Below are 21142 nucleotides of genomic sequence, written 5' to 3' on the forward strand. Positions count from 1 at the left end.
TATTAGCTTAGGGGGGTCTGGTCAGGTGTCCATTATTGTTTTGGGGTCTTTTCTGAGGTCTGTATTTGTTCTGGGGTCCGGTCCTGGGTGTGGTGTCTGTATTTTCGGAGGGTCTGGGGTTTCTCTTTCCCCCACAAACGCCCCTTCTCGCCACTAAGGACACAGACTACACACAGCAAGCAGAGATCCTGCCCATGATGGCGGACTGACGAAGGTACAATCAGACAATGGACACGACCACCACCGGGAGCAGCAGAATCCGCGGCACCGACCGAGCGCTCACGTGACGCCACCGGTCACCACAGGCCACTCAATGCCGCCGGTTGCTAGGAGACGCGCTGTGAGTTGCGTCAGCCAGTCACGTGAGCGGGGCGCGGTGACGTCAGGACGCAGCGAGAAGGCGTGGCGCTCCGCGGTCCCTGTGAGTGGGAAGTAGAGAGAGGCCCCGGAGGCTGCTGTCACTGCCAGGCCGCGCTGTCTTCTCCTCCCGCCTCACACGCCGCCGCCGCCCTCACCGTCCGCCATGTGCGACAAGGAGCTGATGTGGGCGCTGAAGAACGGAGACCTGGACGCGGTGAAGGAGTGCATCTCCGGGGTGAGGAGCCGCGGGCCGTGTATATATATATATATTGTGTGTGTGACTGAGGACGGGGACCGCCGGGCCCTGCTGTCACGTGATCACACTTTATTTCCCCGCCCCCTCCTCCTTATATGGAGTAGTCACGGCCCCGCCCACTCCCCCCACCAATATTTTGAGGGTCATTATATATGAAAAGTGTTTTTTTTTTCATATTCTTAAAGGGATTGTACATAAGATAACGCCCTTTAAGTAAGAGGAAATAGACCTGGCCCCGCCCAGTGGACTCTTCAGACCTCATTTGCATACGATGCAGTGTTGTTCCTGAGAAACCTTTTTATGGAGCTCGCCTTTAAGTTGAATCAGTTGTCACCCAACTGTAAAGGAAAAAAAATGCTTATTAAGCGTCATTAATAGTGTGTGCTTCAGAGCTGAAATCTCCCCTGCGCTGCTCCTGCCCAGAACGTTCTCTGTGTGCAGTCGTTACACCAGTGCCACCGGGGTTAATGCTGCTTCACCCTGCACTGTGGAAGCTGTAAGAGTTCAGCTCTGAAGCTTCAATGCGGTTCTGGACTAAGGAATTGTTAGAGGTAATTGTAATAATCACAGGCGGCAAACTGACGAGCGGCCTCCCTGCGACCGGTGCGGCATGCTGGGAATTGTAGTTCTAACACCTAGTTAAATGTACGGGCTGCAGAGTTCAGCTCCAGATGACAACAACCGACCCATCACCTGGAGGACAAAGGTGTCGGGTATTAGGGAAGTGCTAGTTATGCAACTGTCCAATAACCCTCGACTATTAATAGAGGAGCTAAAGTTCAGAGTGCAGCTCAGGAGGATTATGTGTTCACTCACCGAGGGATTCCCAGCGGCCGCGGCGTCTGTGGACTGGAAATAATGATACAAGTACTGGAGAGATGGCAATAGTGAGCGCAGCTCTGGAGTATTACACAGGATGTAACTCCGGATCAGTAATGTAATGTATGTACACAGTGACTGCACCAGCAGAATAGTGAGTGCAGCTCTGGGGTATAATACAGGCTGTAACTCAGGATCAGTAATGTAATGTATGTACAGAGTGACTGCACCAGCAGAATAGTGAGTGCAGCTCTGGAGTATAATACAGGATGTAACTCCGGATCAGTAATGTAATGTATGTACACAGTGACTGCACCAGCAGAATAGTGAGTGCAGCTCTGGGGTATAATACAGGCTGTAACTCAGGATCAGTAATGTAATGTATGTACAGAGTGACTGCACCAGCAGAATAGTGAGTGCAGCTCTGGAGTATAATACAGGATGTAACTCCGGATCAGTAATGTAATGTATGTACAGAGTGACTGCACCAGCAGAATAGTGAGTGCAGCTCTGGGGTATAATACAGGATGTAACTCAGGATCAGTAATGTAATGTATGTACACAGTGACTGCACCAGCAAAATAGTGAGTGCAGCTCTGGGGTATAATACAGGATGTAACTCAGGATCAGTAATGTATGTACACAGTGACTGCACCAGCAGAATAGTGAGTGCAGCTCTGGGGTATAATACAGGATGTAACTCAGGATCAGTAATGTAATGTATGTACACAGTGACTGCACCAGCAGAATAGTGAGTGCAGCTCTGGGGTATAATACAGGCTGTAACTCAGGATCAGTAATGTAATGTATGTGCACAGTGACTGCACCAGCAGAATAGTGAGTGCAGCTCTGGGGTATAATACAGGATGTAACTCCGGATCAGTAATGTATGTACACAGTGACTGCACCAGCAGAATAGTGAGTGCAGCTCTGGGGTATAATACAGGATGTAACTCCGGATCAGTAATGTAATGTATGTACACAGTGACTGCACCAGCAGAATAGTGAGTGCAGCTCTGGGGTATAATACAGGATGTAACTCAGGATCAGTAATGTATGTACACAGTGACTGCACAAGCAGAATAGTGAGTGCAGCTCTGGAGTATTACACAGGAGGTAACTCAGGATCAGTAATGTAATGTATGTACACAGTGACTGCACCAGCAGAATAGTGAGTGCAGCTCTGTAGTATAATACAGGAGGTAACTCAGGATCTGTAATGTATGTACACAGTGACTGCACCAGCAGAATAGTGAGTGCAGCTCTGGGATATAATACAGGATGTAACTCAGGATCAGTAATGTAATGTATGTACACAGTGACTCCACCAGCAGAATAGTGAGTGCAGCTCTGGAGTATAATACAGGATGTAACTCAGGATCAGTAATGTAATGTATGTACACAGTGACTGCGCCAGCAGAATAGAGAGTGCAGCTCTGGAGTATAATACAGGAGGTAACTCAGGATCAGTAATGTAATGTATGTACACAGTGACTGCACCAGCAGAATAGAGAGTGCAGCTCTGGGGTATAATACAGGATGTAACTCAGGATCAGTAATGTAATGTATGTACACAGTGACTGCACCAGCAGAATAGAGAGTGCAGCTCTGGGGTATAATACAGGATGTAACTCAGGATCAGTAATGTAATGTATGTACACAGTGACTGCACCAGCAGAATAGAGAGTGCAGCTCTGGGGTATAATACAGGATGTAACTCAGGATCAGTAATGTAATGTATGTACACAGTGACTGCACCAGCAGAATAGTGAGTGCAGCTCTGGGGTATAATACAGGGTGTAACTCAGGATCAGTAATGTATGTACACAGTGACTGCACCAGCAGAATAGTGAGTGCAGCTCTGGGGTATAATACAGGATGTAACTCAGGATCAGTAATGTAATGTATGTACACAGTGACTGCACCAGCAGAATAGTGAGTACAGCTCTGGAGTATAATACAGGATGTAACTCAGGATCAGTAATGTAATGTATGTACACAGTGACCGCACCAGCAGAATAGTGAGTGCAGCTCTGGGGTATAATACAGGATGTAACTCAGGCAGGATCAGTAGTGTAATATATGTACACAGTGACTGCACCAGCAGAATAGTGAGTGCAGCTCTGGAGTATAATACAGGATGTAACTCAGGATCAGTAATGTAATGTATGTACACAGTGACTGCACCAGCAGAATAGTGAGTACAGCTCTGGAGTATAATACAGGATGTAACTCAGGATCAGTAATGTAATGTATGTACACAGTGACTGCACCAGCAGAATAGTGAGTGCAGCTCTGGGGTATAATACAGGATGTAACTCAGGATCAGTAATGTATGTACACAGTGACTGCACCAGCAGAATAGTGAGTGCAGCTCTGGGGTATAATACTGGAAGCAATTCTTACTCGTGTGTAGTCAGTCCTCTACAATCACTTCTGGGTCTGACTGTCCGTTACATGATGTGTCGGTGAGAAGAGTCAGATTGGGTAATGAACTTGCTGCCGTTGTAGAGACGTCTTGTTTCCTATGGATTTGCTTATAGCTGGAACCCCAGTGATCCCGTGTTTGTGGCTCTGCAGACCTGTGCCTGCTCTGGTTGCAGAGCGCCTCGGTGCTGTCATATGATGAGTCTTTCACAATGGATCTGGCACGGTAATTGCTTGTGTGACTTCACCAGACCTACTTTTGGATCCGTAGTAATGTGTCTATTCCTGGAGGTGGCGAAATGTCGGGCTGAAAAAAATTGTGGTGGTGATGGTGGGGGACGAGATGGTAAGCCGTGGTGATGATGGGGATGAGATGATGAGCCGTGGTGATGGTGGGGGACGAGGTGATGAGCCGTGGTGATGGTGGGGGACGAGGTGATGAGCCGTGGTGATGGTGGGGGACGAGGTGATGAGCCGTGGTGATGGTGGGGGACGAGGTGGTGAGCCGTGGTGATGGTGGGGGACGAGGTGGTGAGCCGTGGTGATGGTGGGGGACGAGGTGGTGAGCCGGGGTGATGGTGGGGGACGAGGTGGTGAGCCGTGGTGATGGTGGGGGACGAGGTGGTGAGCCGTGGTGATGGTGGGGGACGAGGTGATGAGCCGTGGTGATGGTGGGGGACGAGGTGGTGAGCCGTGGTGATGGTGGGGGACGAGGTGGTGAGCCGTGGTGATGGTGGGGGACGAGGTGGTGAGCCGTGGTGATGGTGGGGGACGAGGTGATGTGCCGTGGTGATGGTGGGGGACGAGGTGATGAGCCGTGGTGATGGTGGGGGACGAGGTGATGAGCCGTGGTGATGGTGGGGGACGAGGTGGTGAGCCGTGGTGATGGTGGGGGACGAGGTGGTGATGGTGGGGGACGAGGTGGTGAGCCGTGGTGATGGTGGGGGACGAGGTGGTGAGCCGTGGTGATGGTGGGGGACGAGGTGATGAGCCGTGGTGATGGTGGGGGACGAGGTGATGAGCCGTGGTGATGGTGGGGGACGAGGTGATGAGCCGTGGTGATGGTGGGGGACGAGGTGATGAGCCGTGGTGATGGTGGGGGACGAGGTGCTGAGCCGCGGTGATGGTGGGGGACGAGGTGCTGAGCCGTGGTGATGGTGGGGGACGAGGTGATGAGCCGTGGTGATGGTGGGGGACGAGGTGATGAGCCGTGGTGATGGTGGGGGACGAGGTGATGAGCCGTGGTGATGGTGGCGGACGAGGTGCTGAGCCGTGGTGATGGTGGGGGACGAGGTGCTGAGCCGTGGTGATGGTGGGGGACGAGGTGCTGAGCTGTCGTGATGGTGGGGGACGAGGTGCTGAGCTGTCGTGATGGTGGGGGACGAGGTGATAAGTGGTGATGGTGGGGGACGAGGTGCTGATAAGTGGTGATGGTGGGGGACGAGGTGCTGATAAGTGGTGATGGTGGGGGACGAGGTGGTGAGCCGTGGTGATGGTGGGGGACGAGGTGGTGAGCCGTGGTGATGGTGGGGGACGAGGTGCTGAGCCGTGGTGATGGTGGGGGACGAGGTGATGAGCCGTGGTGATGGTGGGGGACGAGGTGATGAGCCGTGGTGATGGTGGCGGACGAGGTGCTGATAAGTGGTGATGGTGGGGGACGAGGTGGTGAGCCGTGGTGATGGTGGGTTCGTCTTTCATCCTCCTGTTACTGTAGAGTTTTAAAGTGACACTCCAAGATCATAAATAAGGCGGGGAAGTGGACAAGCTCTAATGGGTAAATTTCATGTCTTAAAGGTGATATTGCGCCTCTGGTCAGCACCCGACCATGATGGGTTGTCGCACACTGTGTGTCAGCGCTGGGTTCTTATTCCCTGACAGCAAACGGAGATCTTGACCTGTTTTACAATAGTCACGTAAACTGCAGGACTCGAGTTGAAACCAGAAACCTGCAGATAACGGGGCGATGGCGGTGAATCACCCGGGAACTTTGGACATTTTGCCGGGGGAGATAATGGATCGCTGTAATTGTCACGTCAGGGATGTGTGTGAACGTGTCCAGACAACTGGGACCCTGCTGTGTAGTTACAGGGGACGGGGCGAGAGCAGATTCCCATTCTGTGTAGTTACAGGGGACGGGGCGAGGGGCAGGTTCCCATTCTGTGTAGTAACAGAGGACGGGGCGAGGGGCAGGCTCCCATTCTGTGTAGTTACAGGGGACGGGGCGAGGGGCAGGCTCCCATTCTGTGTAGTAACAGAGGACGGGGCGAGGGGCAGGCTCCCATTCTGTGTAGTTACAGGGGACGGGGCGAGGGGCAGGCTCCCACTCTGTGTAGTTACAGGGGACGGGGCGAGGGGCAGGCTCCCATTCTGTGTAGTTACAGGGGACGGGGCGAGGGGCAGGCTCCCATTCTGTGTAGTTACAAGGGACGGGGCGAGGGGCAGGCTCCCATTCTGTGTAGTTACAGGGGACGGGGCGAGGGGCAGGTTCCCATTCTGTGTAGTTACAGAGGACGGGGCGAGGGGCAGGTTCCCATTCTGTGTAGTTACAGGGGACAGGGCGAGGGGCAGGCTCCCATTCTGTGTAGTTACAGGAGATGGGGCGAGGGGCAGGCTCCCACTCTGTGTAGTTACAGGGGACGGGGCGAGGGGCAGGCTCCCATTCTGTGTAGTTACAGGGGACGGGGTGAGGGGCAGGTTCCGATGACGAGGAGATAAATATTGTGGGAAATCCGGTGTATTTGGCCCATTTAATAGGGTGGTCCTCGTGCCCTGCAGCAGGGGGTGGGTGCCTCCAGTACTTTTCTGATGGGGGTTCATCATTTGTGCACATGAACCAGGCAGCTCAGGATGATCAGTGTCTGCAGTCTTTGGTGCCCTGTTGCAGCTCCTCCGCTCAGTCTGTGGCGATCCCCCTTGAGGCTGCACCTGTCCTGCGTCGTAGTGAATCCCCCCGACCTCGGCAATGTTCAGACCTTTTCCCACGATCGCTATCGGTCAGGCTGTCGCTCCTTAGGTTTGTGGCAGGACGCGCAGTTTACGTCACTTTCTAGAATGTTTCGTACATAATTTGCCCGAGGTGAGAACTGCCGGTATGACCGCAGCGGGAGAGGAGTGCGCTGACCTTGTGGGGGGCCGTGATATGATGTGAGATCACAGACCCCAGAGTTAGGTTCTCCAGCAGCACAGAGTATTTCAGGAGAGGAGTGTGCTGACTTTGCAGGAAGCGGTGACACGTTGTGTTCTCGCCTCGGGCGTGGTGGGCTTTGTGGTGCTTTCACTTTCGCGGTCGTGGTCTCTCCTACTGCTGTGCAGTTGAGTATGCGCTATTGTTCCCTGTTATCAGCCATTGTAGGCTGGGTAGTTGTGAGCCGGCTGCAGTGATTACTGCACACCGCTGTCCTGGGAATTGCATATAATAAGAGAGGCAGCGATCCTACGAATGAGGGTCCCGTGACCCCCGACCCACCCCACCTGGGGGGGCTGCTCCATTATGGCCAGTAATAAATGGGGAGGTGGTCGTCAGTGCGGCTCGTTCCATTCACTTTTATGGGAGTCACAAACAGTTGCACGTACTTTCTAAGATAACTCCCATAAAAGAGGGGGAAGGGGGAGACTGGGGCGCCGGACACCCGTCTTAAAGCAAATCTGCGGGTTCTGCTTGTTGGCAGCACACTGCTCCGCCATCTCTCGTAACTCGCTTTATGGCCCTGTGCGTTCGGCTCTTGGATACGGATCTGATGCGTCAGCAAAAATAAATAAATACAATTATTTAGGTGCAACATAAAATGTGTAATTGTCAGATTGTCCGGCAGAACAGGCGAGGACGAGCAGCTGCTCCATTCCTCTGCCTCCTCTGCGCTGGTTGGGTCACCGCCTGAATGGGAAATTGATTGCAGCATCTGTTATGACATAAGAGAAGTTACGCGGCGTCGCTCCTCTACTTTTAGGAAAGCAACATACAATAAACAGAACCTCATAGAACCTGATAAAACAATGGCTGCCAGCAGCCACCACTAGGGGGAGCTAACTGTAGACAAGTGGCCTTTATCCGCCACTAGAGGGAGCTAGCTGTAGACAAGTGGCCTTTATTCACCACTAGGGGGAGCTAGCTGTAGACAAGTGGCCTTTATTCACCGCTAGGGGGAGCTAGCTGTAGACTAGTGGCCTTTATTCACCGCTAGGGGAAGCTAGCTGTAGACAAGTGGCCTTTATTCACCGCTAGGGGAAGCTAGCTGTAGACAAGTGGCCTTTATTCACCGCTAGGGGGAGCTAGCTGTAGACTAGTGGCGTTTATTCACCGCTAGGGGGAGCAAGCTGTAGACAAGTGGCCTTTATTCACCACTAGGGGGAGCTAGCTGTAGACAAGTGGCCTTTATTCACCACTAGGGGGAGCTAGCTGTAGACAAGTGGCCTTTATTCACCGCTAGGGGGAGCTAGCTGTAGACAAGTGGCCTTTATTCACCGCTAGGGGGAGCTAGCTGTAGACAAGTGGCCTTTATTCACCGCTAGGGGGCGCCAGCTGTAGACTAGTGGCCTTTATTCACCGCTAGGGGGAGCTAGCTGTAGACAAGTGGCCTTTATTCACCGCTAGGGGGAGCTAGCTGTAGACAAGTGGCCTTTATTCACCGCTAGGGGGAGCTAGCTGTAGACTAGTGGCCTTTATTCACCGCTAGGGGGAGCTAGCTGTAGACTAGTGGCCTTTATTCACCGCTAGGGGGAGCTAGCTGTAGACTAGTGGCCTTTATTCACCGCTAGGGGGAGCTAGCTGTAGACTAGTGGCCTTTATTCACCACTAGGGGGAGCTAGCTGTAGACTAGTGGCCTTTATTCACCGCTAGGGGGAGCTAGCTGTAGACTAGTGGCCTTTATTCACCGCTAGGGGGAGCTAGCTGTAGACTAGTGGCCTTTATTCACCGCTAGGGGGAGCTAGCTGTAGACTAGTGGCCTTTATTCACCGCTAGGGGGAGCTAGCTGTAGACTAGTGGCCTTTATTCACCGCTTGGGGGAGCTAGCTGTAGACTAGTGGCCTTTATTCACCGCTAGGGGGAGCTAGCTGTAGACTAGTGGCCTTTATTTGGGAAACCACACGGTGTCGACTCATGGGCAATGCTGAACTTCTTATAGGAGCGCCAAAATGTTTTTTTTTTTGTTTTTTTTTTGGACAGGGTGTGGATGTCAACCGGACGCTGGAGGGAGGACGAAAGCCTCTACATTACGCCGCAGACTGCGGGCAGGACGAGACCCTGGAATATCTCTTGGCAAAAGGAGCCGATATTAATGTAGGTGTCGACGCCATGCACCGTACCCTTTCCTGTAAAATTCTGTTTGCTTCCAGCCACCACTAGAGGGAGCCTTAGCCATCTACTGGAGACATAGAGCCGCTCCATGGATGGGTGACCTTCACATGGATGTTTTTGTTTTTCAGGCTGCAGATAAACATGGCATCACCCCTCTTCTGTCCGCCTGCTACGAGGGTCACTTCAAAACTGTCAAGCTGCTTCTGGAAAGGGTGAGTGTCTATACGATACTATGGCTGAAAGGTCCTGGAAAAATGCATCCGGACAGGGGCTGCTGTGGGGGTGAGACATCCCCTTTAATTTGGAAAACTACCAACAAATAGAAATCTTTCTGCCCGCTTGTCCACACAATAGTAGTATAGCTGAGGAGGCTACTTCTCCAGAGAAAGGAAGCTGCCAGAGGGAGGAGGAGACTGATTCTGTAAGATGCCAGAGGGTGAAGGTGATTGATTCTGTCCAGCGCCTTTCCCCAGGAATCCGGTGATTGATTCCAAGCAGCTGATTGGTCGATCGTGTCTCCGGACATTCTATGCGGATTTTAGATTGGTGATGGATGCTCTTTTTCGCCCACGCTTACATCTTTGCCCAGTGCATTTCATTGATCCAAGGGGGGAACTGGTCCCATTATCCACCTCGGCCCATTCAGCTTCTCGTCTTGTCGCAAGCGGTTTTTGACTTTAATGTCAAATCCATCTTTTCTGGACGCGAGAAAACCTGAGCTAATCTGCAACCTGAGCGGCACCGTCCATTACAAAGAGCACGTTCATTATTCTTAATATGGATGCTTTTTATTTTTTTTCCTACTAATAAAGATTAAAGCTCCTGGAAGTGATTTTCCTGCAGCCGCAGCGTTAGAGGATTAATTTATTCGGCACATGAATGGCTCGTTATATCAGTGATTGCCGTCTAATAGATTTAGTAAGGTCATTCCAGTGGCCGCTGTGGTGAAGACGGAGAAGCAATGCTTTCCTAATAGGATATGCGCCTCTTTTTCTTTTCTTTTTTTGTTGTCATGTTATGTCACCGCTTACTGACCTGTGACTCTAAAAATGTTTGCAATTTCTGTCTTATTAAAATGCACATTGCTGACTGCCTCCCACTCTCCCTGCACATTGCTGACTGCCTCCTCTCCCTGCACATTGCTGACTGCCTCCTCTCCCTGCACATTGCTGACTGCCTCCTCTCCCTGCACATTGCTGACTGCCTCCTCTCCCTCCTCCCTGCACATTGCTGACTGCCTCCTCTCCCTCCTCCCTGCACATTGCTGACTGCCTCCTCTCCCTCCTCCCTGCACATTGCTGACTGCCTCCTCTCCCTCCTCCCTGCACATTGCTGACTGCCTCCTCTCCCTCCTCCCTGCACATTGCTGACTACCTCCTCTCCCTCCTCCCTGCACATTGCTGACTGCCTCCTCTCCCTCCTCCCTGCACATTGCTGACTGCCTCCTCTCCCTCCTCCCTGCACATTGCTGACTGCCTCCTCTCCCTCCTCCCTGCACATTGCTGACTGCCTCCTCTCCCTCCTCCCTGCACATTGCTGACTGCCTCCTCTCCCTCCTCCCTGCACATTGCTGACTGCCTCCTCTCCCTCCTCCCTGCACATTGCTGACTGCCTCCTCTCCCTCCTCTCTGCACATTGCTGACTGCCTCCTCTCCCTCCTCTCTGCACATTGCGGACTGCCTCCTCTCCCTCCTCTCTGCACATTGCTGACTGCCTCCTCTCCCTCCTCCCTGCACATTGCTGACTGCCTCCTCTCCCTCCTCTCTGCACATTGCTGACTGCCTCCTCTCCCTCCTCCCTGCACATTGCTGACTGCCTCCTCCCTGCGCGTTGCTGGCTCCCTCCTCTCCCTCCTCCCTGCACATTGCTGACTGCCTCCTCTCCCTCCTCTCTGCACATTGCTGACTGCCTCCTCTCCCTCCTCCCTGCACATTGCTGACTGCCTCCTCCCCCTCCTCCCTGCACATTGCTGGCTCCCTCCTCTCCCTCCTCCCTGCACATTGCTGACTGCCTCCTCTCCCTCCTCTCTGCACATTGCTGACTGCCTCCTCTCCCTCCTCTCTGCACATTGCTGGCTCCCTCCTCTCCCTCCTCCCTGCACATTGCTGACTGCCTCCTCTCCCTCCTCTCTGCACATTGCTGACTGCCTCCTCTCCCTCCTCCCTGCACATTGCTGACTGCCTCCTCTCCCTCCTCCCTGCACATTGCTGACTGCCTCCTCTCCCTCCTCCCTGCACATTGCTGACTGCCTCCTCTCCCTCCTCCCTTCACATTGCTGACTGCCTCCTCCTCCCTCCTCCCTTCACATTGCTGACTGCCTCCTCCTCCCTCCTCCCTGCACATTGCTGACTGCCTCCTCTCCCTCCTCTCTGCACATTGCTGACTGCCTCCTCTCCCTCCTCCCTGCACATTGCTGACTGCCTCCTCTCCCTCCTCCCTGCACATTGCTGACTGCCTCCTCCCCCCCCCCCGCCACCTTGCACAGGCATGTCTTGCCTCCCTATTCTTGTAGCACATTTCAGGTCTCTTCTCAGTACTCGTGGGGGTTCCAGCAGTCCGACCTCCGTTGATCAGACCCCTAGTGTGTGTCCTGCACCCCCCAGCCGGTGTCGGGGGGCTGTAACAGGATCGGCCCCGCTCGCGTCCAGTGGGTCAGTGAGCGGCTTCCGGACAGTTATGCAAAACCGTTAATTAGTTTTGTCGAATTGACTTTGCCCTCAGCGTTCAGACGTGCGACCTTCCTGTTTTCATTAGAATTATTCTTGTTTTTTTACTTTTTGCCTGATTTTCCCTGGTGACCATGTCGTCTCTTGCTCCGCACTTCAGTATCCGCGTCTCCTCCTCTGCATTCTTCCTACACCACACGCTTCCAAAAAATCTAATTAAATGTTTACTTGGCGCATAACCGCGTGGTTGTGTTTTTTCTTTTTCCCCCGGCACGTCCGTCTCTGCTGTTCTGCGCGGCCCAGTGGAGCACGACATGACCCTTCTTCTAATTCTCTCTGCTGCTTTGTAACCTACAAGTGATAATGCGCCCAGGGTGCCAGCGTCCTCCGCCAGTTATCTCACTACCGCTATGCCGTCTGTGCTGGAATTAGTGGCTTAGCATATTTCGAGGATCTTACCGTCCGCCGCCTGGCATCTGTCTGTCAGATTTCTCTCCTTTTATGCTTGGATAAAAGCGGCGAGGACAGGGGTGCGGCATCCTGCTTTTTGTAAATGCTGCCGTTCTCCTGATTTTGGCGATGTTTTTCTCTTCTTCCTGCGCCTCTCGGTTCATGAGATATGGACCCGTCTTCTCTGTATATAAATTTTACATTTTAAAGCCAAATGGGCGTGGCCTTAAAGAAGATTGCGCGAGAAACGTGATGATCACACCCACTTGGCTAAGAAGACTAGACTTTTATACAGGAAAGAAGGGGCCGTATCTCAGGAACGAGAGAGGCGCAGGAACACAAGAAAAACGTCGCCGGATTCAGGAAAACTACGGCATTTACATCAGGTGAGGAAAATTACATATTCATGGAAACTAACTGTTAAAGGGGTTGTCCAGGACTAGGATATCTATGACCTATCACTTTGGTGGGGGTCCGACATCCAACACTTCAGCCGACTGCTGCCACCCACCTGAAATACACATATGTATGAAGCTGGAGAACAGCTCCTCTTGTCATGTAGTGGCCATTCTCAGTACTGCAGCTCGGGTCACATTCACTGCAGTACTTGAGAACGGCCACTACATACTACATGGTGCTGAAAACAAATAATAAAATGTTGGGGGGTCCTTAGAGCTCTTTTTAAAGGGGTAGTTCAGAACTAGAAAAACATGGCTGCATTCTTTCAGAAACAGCCCCACACCTGTACACAGGTCATGCCTAGTATTACTGATTAGTCTTATATTCATTTGTCCACAGCCTGAAATTATTAATTTCTTGATGCCTCCCAAAATGGATAAAAAATGAAGCAGAGCTTCAATGAAAAACGTAATTGTTTTGTGTCCGCAGCTCCTACGCAGATCGATGCGTTTCAACGATGCCAGAACTAATCCTTCCATAAGCCTACACGGATCAGGCAGATCTATCTAACAGAACTTTTGGGGATAGTTTATTCTTTTTTGTTAGATATCCAGACTTGGCGATGCCTTTTTGTGAAGAGTCTGGATCCAGTGATCGGTTAAGAGGTTACCGCCGGATGAAGCCCCTCTATCTCCTCCGGCGTGGTGAAGGTCGTTACATTACACCCCCATTTATTTTAGCAGCACATTACAAACGACGTGTCTGGCGGCAGAGACTCTGCAGGCGACGATAAGATCACAACACGCAGGAAACAGTTCATCTTTCCAGGAAGGCATAGCAGACGGACGGCTGTTTCCGTGACCGGCGTTTCATGGAAAGCGTCTGACTGGCAGATCTCGCAGCTGATGGAGGTTGACGCTCGCGGAGCTGCAGCCTAGCAGATAAGGAGAGGACGGCGCAGAGCAGGAACGTGAGGCAAATCCTAATGTCCGTCATCGGGACGTGACAAGTGCTCGTAATGGAAGGTGATGTCTGATGGATTCCTCCAGGGCTTTGGGCTGGTAGATAAACCCCATTCGGGAGGATCGGATGTGTATAGGACCCTCGCCGTCTTGTCTCCTCTCCCCATTGGGCAAGCGTTCATGAAAGCGATTTCTGCAGGTCAAGTGACCCCCCCCCCAAGTATCTAAGGGCAGCTCTCGGCAAGGGATCTTGGTCGGTAGAGTTGGCGTATTAACTTGACCTCTTTTGGAGAAACTAGCCATTTTGGCCTACCTCCGATAGAGGCCAAAGGAACGCTTTTCTGGCCTCCATCAAGTATAGGCAAACACAAAGTAAGACCACCCTATGTGGAAACGGTACAATCTTACCGTAACTCAAGGGCAACCAAAAGTGTGACGTTAAAAAAGGGCAGTTTGGGGGTCTGTGGAATTCCGGGCAATGTCCCCTAGGACATATGGTGGTGAATTAAATGGGTGACGCGAAGATGCATTTGGCGGAAGCATTAAGGCTTTGGGGTGTTTTGCGGCGCGCGTCGAGGTGGCAGTTTACATGTCTTGTTGTCAGAAGGAGCAGCGGCGATGTGACTGATGTCCCCGTAGCGCCCCCCACTAGAATAAGCTAATGAAGTGCAAGAAATAATTAATGTCTTTCATCGCTTTTTTTTTTTTTATTTCCTCGGTTAATCCGGTGGCGTTCAGGACGCGGCGCTGTCAGTCTTATTCCGGGTTGTCTGTAGTTTTATCACCAATGTCCTTCACATGTTGCGCGATCCTGCTCCACTTGTTTTTCTTCTTCAGTCAAAGACTTTTTTTTTTTTTGTAATTAGTTGCCAGTCGAATCCTTTCCAAAGTAGTACGGATATTCCCCGAGTCAATCCCCACCCCCAACATCCCTCTTTAAAGATCAAGCTGAGGAGGCTAGAAATCTGGCTCAGATCTTGAAAAGGGCCCTTCAGCTGTGCCGGGCTTATCAGACCGAGGAGGAATGTGATAAACACCAAGAAAGTTGTGTTTTATTTATTGATCGGCCTTGTGGCAGCCATAAACTTTCCACATGGGGATCTGATATCCCTGCATCGCCTCCAGTCTGCTGTCTTTATCCTGTTGATATCGGGCTATGGTGAACCTGTCGTGTTTGTTTGTCCTATGACATGTGACGTGCTGCCTCTCCTGTGCCTTGTCCTACTGACGTGTCTATAGCATCCAGCCCTCGGTGACGAGCGAACGAATGAACCATCGCTTCTGATAGATTTCTAATAATATTAGATGGAGCACTGCTTACTATGTGATCTCCTGTTAAAGCCTGGATTGGACATGTTCTCCATACTCTGGACATTCTAAGGAGGAGCTAGGGGCAGATGCGGATATTCTAGGGAGGAGCTAGAGGCAGACACTGACATTCTAGGGAGGAGCTAGAGGCAGACACAGACATTCTGGGGAGGAGCCAGAGGCAGACACAGGCATTCTAGGGAGGAGCTAGAGGCAGACACAGACATTCTAGGGAGGAGCTAGAGGCAGACACAGACATTCTAGGGAGGAGCTAGAGGCAGACACAGACATTCTAGGGAGGAGCTAGAGGCAGACACAGACATTCTAGGGAGGAGCTAGAGGCAGACACAGACATTCTAGGGAGGAGCTAGAGGCAGACACAGACATTCTAGGGAGGAGCTAGAGGCAGACACAGACATTCTAGGGAGGAGCTAGAGGCAGACACAGACATTCTAGGGAGGAGCTAGAGGCAGACACAGGCATTCTAGGGAGGAGCTAGAGGCAGACACAGGCATTCTAGGGAGGAGCTAGAGGCAGACACAGACATTCTAGGGAGAAGCTAGAGGCAGACACAGACATTCTAGGGAGGAGCTAGAGGCAGACACAGACATTCTAGGGAGGAGCTAGAGGCAGACACAGACATTCTAGGGAGGAGCTAGAGGCAGACACAGACATTCTAGGGAGGAGCTAGGGGCAGATGCGGATATTCTAGGGAGGAGCTAGAGGCAGACACTGACATTCTAGGGAGGAGCTAGAGGCAGACACAGACATTCTAGGGAGGAGCTAGAGGCAGACACAGGCATTCTAGGGAGGAGCTAGAGGCAGATACAGACATTCTAGGGAGGAGCTAGAGGCAGACACAGACATTCTAGGGAGAAGCTAGAGGCAGACACAGACATTCTAGGGAGGAGCTAGAGACAGACACAAACATTCCAGGGAGGAGCTAGAGGCAGACACAGACATTCTAGGGAGGAGCTAGGGGCAGACAGACATTCTAGGGAGGAGCTAGGGGCAGACAGACATTCTAGGGAGGAGCTAGAGGCAGACACAGACATTCTAGGGAGGAGCTAGAGACAGACACAGACATTCTAGGGAGGAGCTAGAGGCAGACAGACATTCTAGGGAGGAGCTAGGGGTAGACACAGACATTCTAGGGAGGAGCTAGAGACAGACAGACATTCTAGGGAGGAGCTAGGGGCGGGCACTTTTATGAATTTTTCAAGTGTAAACTATAATGCCTTGGTGTCCTCACCTGAGAGGCTGTTCGAATCAGTACAGTTTAAATTAGTGATGTGTAAAGTAAGCCTTGGCCGACCAAGGTGTGAGATTGAACAACTCTCTGCCAGTGTGTTGGATAAACTATTCACCTCCCCCCGCTGTTCTAACATTTGCAGTTGTGTATTTTTTTTTCATGAACTTTTTTTGTCCAGAATAGTCACTATTATTATTTTTTTTTCCAGACCTAAATCTTTTTCCACTAAATATACAAAGTTTCTTATTTTCGTTTGTACCATCAATTTCTGAAAAAAAAAATAAAGTTTGAAATAAAGTTTACTCCAGTAACTGAGCTCGCTCTGGTCTCCGTCATTACAGACGGATGTGCCTGTGTGACGGTTATGGAGAGGGATCAGCTCCTGAGCTCCTTCATTCAGGGGCACCAGACGCAGGAAGGGGTTAAGACTTGAACTTGACAATGAAGCCCAATGTCAGTCTGCTGCCAGAAAGCAGTAATGAAGGAGACAAACTCCCCTCGTTGGGTCGGATTTATTCTTCCCATAGCACGTGCTCATTAATTTATTTGTTTTTTACTCATGAGAGACTGGATCCGAACCTCACATTCCTGTTTTATTACATCCTAGAGCCGACATTAGATCTACGAGCACAATCCGACCCCCTCTGAGGTCTGCGAACCGATAAACACACAACACCGCCGCAAAACCAATTTCCCGCCACAATATAAAGTGCTGCTGAAACTAATTACTGTTCTTTTTTTATATATATATTTATATTAAAAAAAAAAGCAATAAAGCTCCCTGGCACAAGGCAGCAGAAAATAGCAACGGCATTAACCACTGTTTTTACTTAACTTTTTTTTTTTTTTTTTTTTTTTTCCTTCTTGTCCTTGAAGATATTTCCTGTAACTCATAAAAAAACGAATCTGTGGCTTAATTTACAAGTATTGTATATGGCGACAAGATCGCTGTACAAATCCCAGCTCATACTTTGGTTTTCTCTCTCTGATTAGTAACAACTTTGCAGTGCAGAGGTCTGATGTTAAGGAATAGTTCACTTTAAGAAAATAGTGCAATTCTTAAAGTTTAAAATAGTTAGAAAAATGTATTTTAAAAGGTTTAACCCCTTTCCATATATTGATACAAGTACATGAATTTAGCCTGATCCATACCCAGCAGGTGCCAGCTGTGTTATACTGCCGGGAACCTACCAGCAGCAACCGGAGCTAGCTCCAATCACTGCTGTCTAATCATCGATATGCCGCCGACAGTCTGTGACGGCGTCCAGGTTGCACAACGCAATCTATCCGGGGACAAAATCACGATGAGCCATTGGGCTGTCCGTATTTCTGCCTCAAATGGACTGAATCATGTGATTTTTTTTTTGATTTTTTTTAAGCTATAGGTTTCAGCTTAATGAACAAGATCACAGGCTCAAGTCCCCAATGAGGACTTAAAATAAATAAATAAAAATAACAATAGAAAAAAATAAAACAGAGAATTTTAATTCATCCGCCTTTCCCATATCAAAAATTAATTTTTATTTTCTTTTTAGAAATAAACATGTCTATAAAATAAAAACCCCAACAGTTGTACATTTTATTTTCTATATATTTTTTTTTTTTTACTATTTCACCCTAAAAACCAGTTGTGAATATTTATTTTTTTCTTTATAGTTCACCCTTAAAATATATACCGTATGTATGTATGTATGTATGCATGTATGTATATACGTGTATATATGTATATCTCTATATAGCTCTCTATCTAAAATATATATATATATATCTATATATATAATTGTCTAAGGGTTTTTCCGTCTGTCTGTCTGTCTGTCCTGGAAATCCCGCGTCTCTGATTGGTCGAGGCCGCCAGGCCTCGACCAATCAGCAACGGGCACAGCATGGCGACGATGATGTCATAATGGAAATCCCGCGTCTGATTGGTCGAGGCCGCCAGGCCTCGACCAATCAGCGACGGGCACAGTATCGACGTAGATGTCATAATGGTTGCCATGGCGACGATGATGTCATAAAGGTTGCCTCGACCAATCAGCGACGGGCACAGTCTGCCGCGGGGACATGCATGTTCTAGAATACCCGATGCGTTAGAATCGGGCCACAGTCTAGTATATATATAATTGTCTAAGGCTATGTTCACACAGTGCAGATTATTTGCGGTTTTTTAGCGTTTTTGCGCTATAAAAACGCTATAAAACCGCAAATAATCTGCATACATTAAGCATCCTATCATTTTTAATGAAATCCGCACTTTCTGTGCACATGATGTGCGTTTTTCCGCATGAAAAACGCATTGCGGTAAAAAACCGGACATGCTCATTAATTTTGCGGTTTTTTCGCGGTTTTCCCACTGTCTAATGCATTGGGAAATGTTTGGGAAAAACCGCATCAAAAACGCGTCAAAACCGCGTCAAAAACGCGCAAAAAAACGCATGCGGTTTTTATGCGGAAATCTGGCAGAAATGTCCGGATTTTCACAGGAATTTTCTGCATCAATTCCTGAACGTGTGTATGGGGCCTAAGGGTTTTTCCGTCTGTCTGTCTTTCTGTCTGTCTGTCTGTCTTTCTGTCTGTCTGTCTGTCCTGGAAATCCCGTGTCTCTGATTGGTCGAGGCCGCCAGGCCTTGACCAATCAGCGACAGGCACAGTATCGACGTAGATGTCATAATGGTTGCCAAAGCGACGATGATGTCATAAAGGTATACTACGGGGACATGCATATTCTAGAATACCCGATGTGTTAGAATCGGGCCACCATCTAGTGTGTGTGTGTATATGTGTGTAAAAAAATATATATATATATATATATATATATATATATATATATATATATATATATATATATATATATATATATATATATATATATATATATATATATATATATATATATATATATATACATACATACACATATATATATATATATATATATATACATATATATATATATACACACACACACACACACACACACACACACACACACACACACACACACACACACTCACCGGCCACTTTATTAGGTACACCATGCTAGTAACGGGTTGGACCCCCTTTTGCCTTCAGAACTGCCTCAATTCTTCGTGGCATAGATTCAACAAGGTGCTGAAAGCATTCCTCAGAGATTTTGGTCCATATTGACATGATGGCATCACACAGTTGCCGCAGATTTGTCGGCTGCACATCCCAAAGATGCTCCATACAAGGCAGGATGGATCCATGCTTTCATGTTGTTTACGCCAAATTCTGACCCTACCATCCGAATGTCGCAGCAGAAATCGAGACTCATCAGACCAAGCAACGTTTTTCCAATCTTCTACTGTCCAATTTCGATGAGCTTGTACAAATTGTAGCCTCAGTTTCCTGTTCTTAGCTGAAAGGAGTGGTACCCGGTGTGGTCTTCTGCTGCTGTAGCCCATCTGCCTCAAAGTTCGACGCACTGTGCGTTCAGAGATGCTCTTAGGCCTACCTTGGTTGTAACGGGTGGCGATTTGAGTCACTGTTGCCTTTCTATCAGCTTGAACCAGTCTGCCCATTCTCCTCTGACCTCTGGCATCAACAAGGCATTTCCGCCCACAGAACTGCCGCTCACTGGATTTTTTTTTCTTTTTCGGACCATTCTCTGTAAACCCTAGAGATGGTTGTGCGTGAAAATCCCAGTAGATCAGCAGTTTCTGAAATACTCAGACCAGCCCTTCTGGCACCAACAACCATGCCACGTTCAAAGGCACTCAAATCACCTTTCTTCCCCATACTGATGCTCGGTTTGAGCTGCAGGAGATTGTCTTGACCATGTCTACATGCCTAAATGCACTGAGTTGCCGCCATGTGATTGGCTGATTAGAAATTAAGTGTTAACAAGAAGTTGGACAGGTGTACCTAATAAAGTGGCCGGTGAGTGTATATATATGTATATATATTTTATATATTTATTTTATTATTATTATTATGTTATTTTACTATTTCACCCAATATTATACTTTTTAGTACAATTTATGTATGGTAAAACAAAACCACTTATCCATAAAAGAAAAACCAGCAGAAAAATAAAAACAAAGTAATGTCTCTTGAAATAAAGAGGGAAAAAAATGAGTATGCAAATGAAAAAACAAAAATAAACCGGTCATAAATGTGTTAAAGGAACGGTGAAATTAGCTTTTTGGTTGTTTTTTTTTTTTTAGTGCCCATTTTATTTTTTCTAAACTTTTTTTGTTTGTGCTCATTATTACAAGCCTCCTCGCCCGCCTGTCATCGTCACTTACTGTTTTTCTTTTTTTTTTTTTTTTTTTTTTTTTTTTCGGCAGGGAGCTGACAAGAACGTAAAAGGACCCGACGGACTGAGTGCCTTGGAATCCACAGACAACCAGTCTATTAAGGACCTGCTTCATTGATGGGACTGGAGCTTGTCTGCGACATCTGCCTCTCACTGCTGTCTTATTTTTATTTTAGTTTTTTCCTTTTCTGTTCTTTTTTTGTTTTTTCTGCCATCTTTTAAATCCGAAGACGCAAAGTAACGACTGAGGGATTGATCCGTTGGCCGTCTTGTTCCACCAAATACCAAGCGCTAGGTTATGCTTTTTTCGAAGATTAGCAAATGTACCGCTGTGACGGGCGGCGTGTCGCACAGGGTTAGACCTAGTAACAGTCCTAAATTCCCCATCCGTAGGGATTGTGCTCGGGAACGTTCACCCTGGGAATAACACATTGTTCTATACTGTTTAATAAAACGTTTCATCCCACGCGGGTTAATAAGGTTTTTGTATCTTTTAGACGATATTCTGACCCAAAGCCGCGAAACGCGCTCCCTGCCGCGGAGCATAGAACGGCAAAAATGGCAGCAAAACGGGGCAAAATCCAAAAATGTGCTTAAAGGAATAATCCTTTTTTTACCAGCATATTACAGATAAAATCCACAGACTTTGCGGGTATTTTAGCTTTCTTGTC

General features: G+C 49.0%; 1 protein-coding gene across 1 annotated transcript; it reads left to right on the forward strand.

The window, feature by feature from the left end:
• Positions 1-384: 384 nt before the first annotated feature.
• On the forward strand, positions 385-20937 carry MTPN (myotrophin). Its single transcript, XM_077266759.1, has 4 exons — positions 385-595; positions 9027-9140; positions 9287-9370; positions 20503-20937. The coding sequence occupies exons 1-4, from the start codon at positions 524-526 to the stop codon at positions 20587-20589; spliced, it is 357 nt and encodes a 118-aa protein (XP_077122874.1). The 5' UTR covers positions 385-523; the 3' UTR covers positions 20590-20937.
• Positions 20938-21142: the final 205 nt, after the last annotated feature.

The sequence above is a fragment of the Ranitomeya variabilis genome, chromosome 5 (genome assembly GCF_051348905.1).
Source record: "Ranitomeya variabilis isolate aRanVar5 chromosome 5, aRanVar5.hap1, whole genome shotgun sequence".
Taxonomy (NCBI): domain Eukaryota; kingdom Metazoa; phylum Chordata; class Amphibia; order Anura; family Dendrobatidae; genus Ranitomeya; species Ranitomeya variabilis.

Coding starts and splice junctions, on each gene's coding strand:
- MTPN (XM_077266759.1), top strand. CDS start 524: ATGTGCGACAAGGAGCTGATGTGGGCGCTGAAGAACGGAGACCTGGAC. Junction 596..9,026: donor TGAAGGAGTGCATCTCCGGG/GTGAGGAGCCGC, acceptor TTTTTTGGACAG/GGTGTGGATGTCAACCGGAC. Junction 9,371..20,502: donor TCAAGCTGCTTCTGGAAAGG/GTGAGTGTCTAT, acceptor TTTTTTCGGCAG/GGAGCTGACAAGAACGTAAA.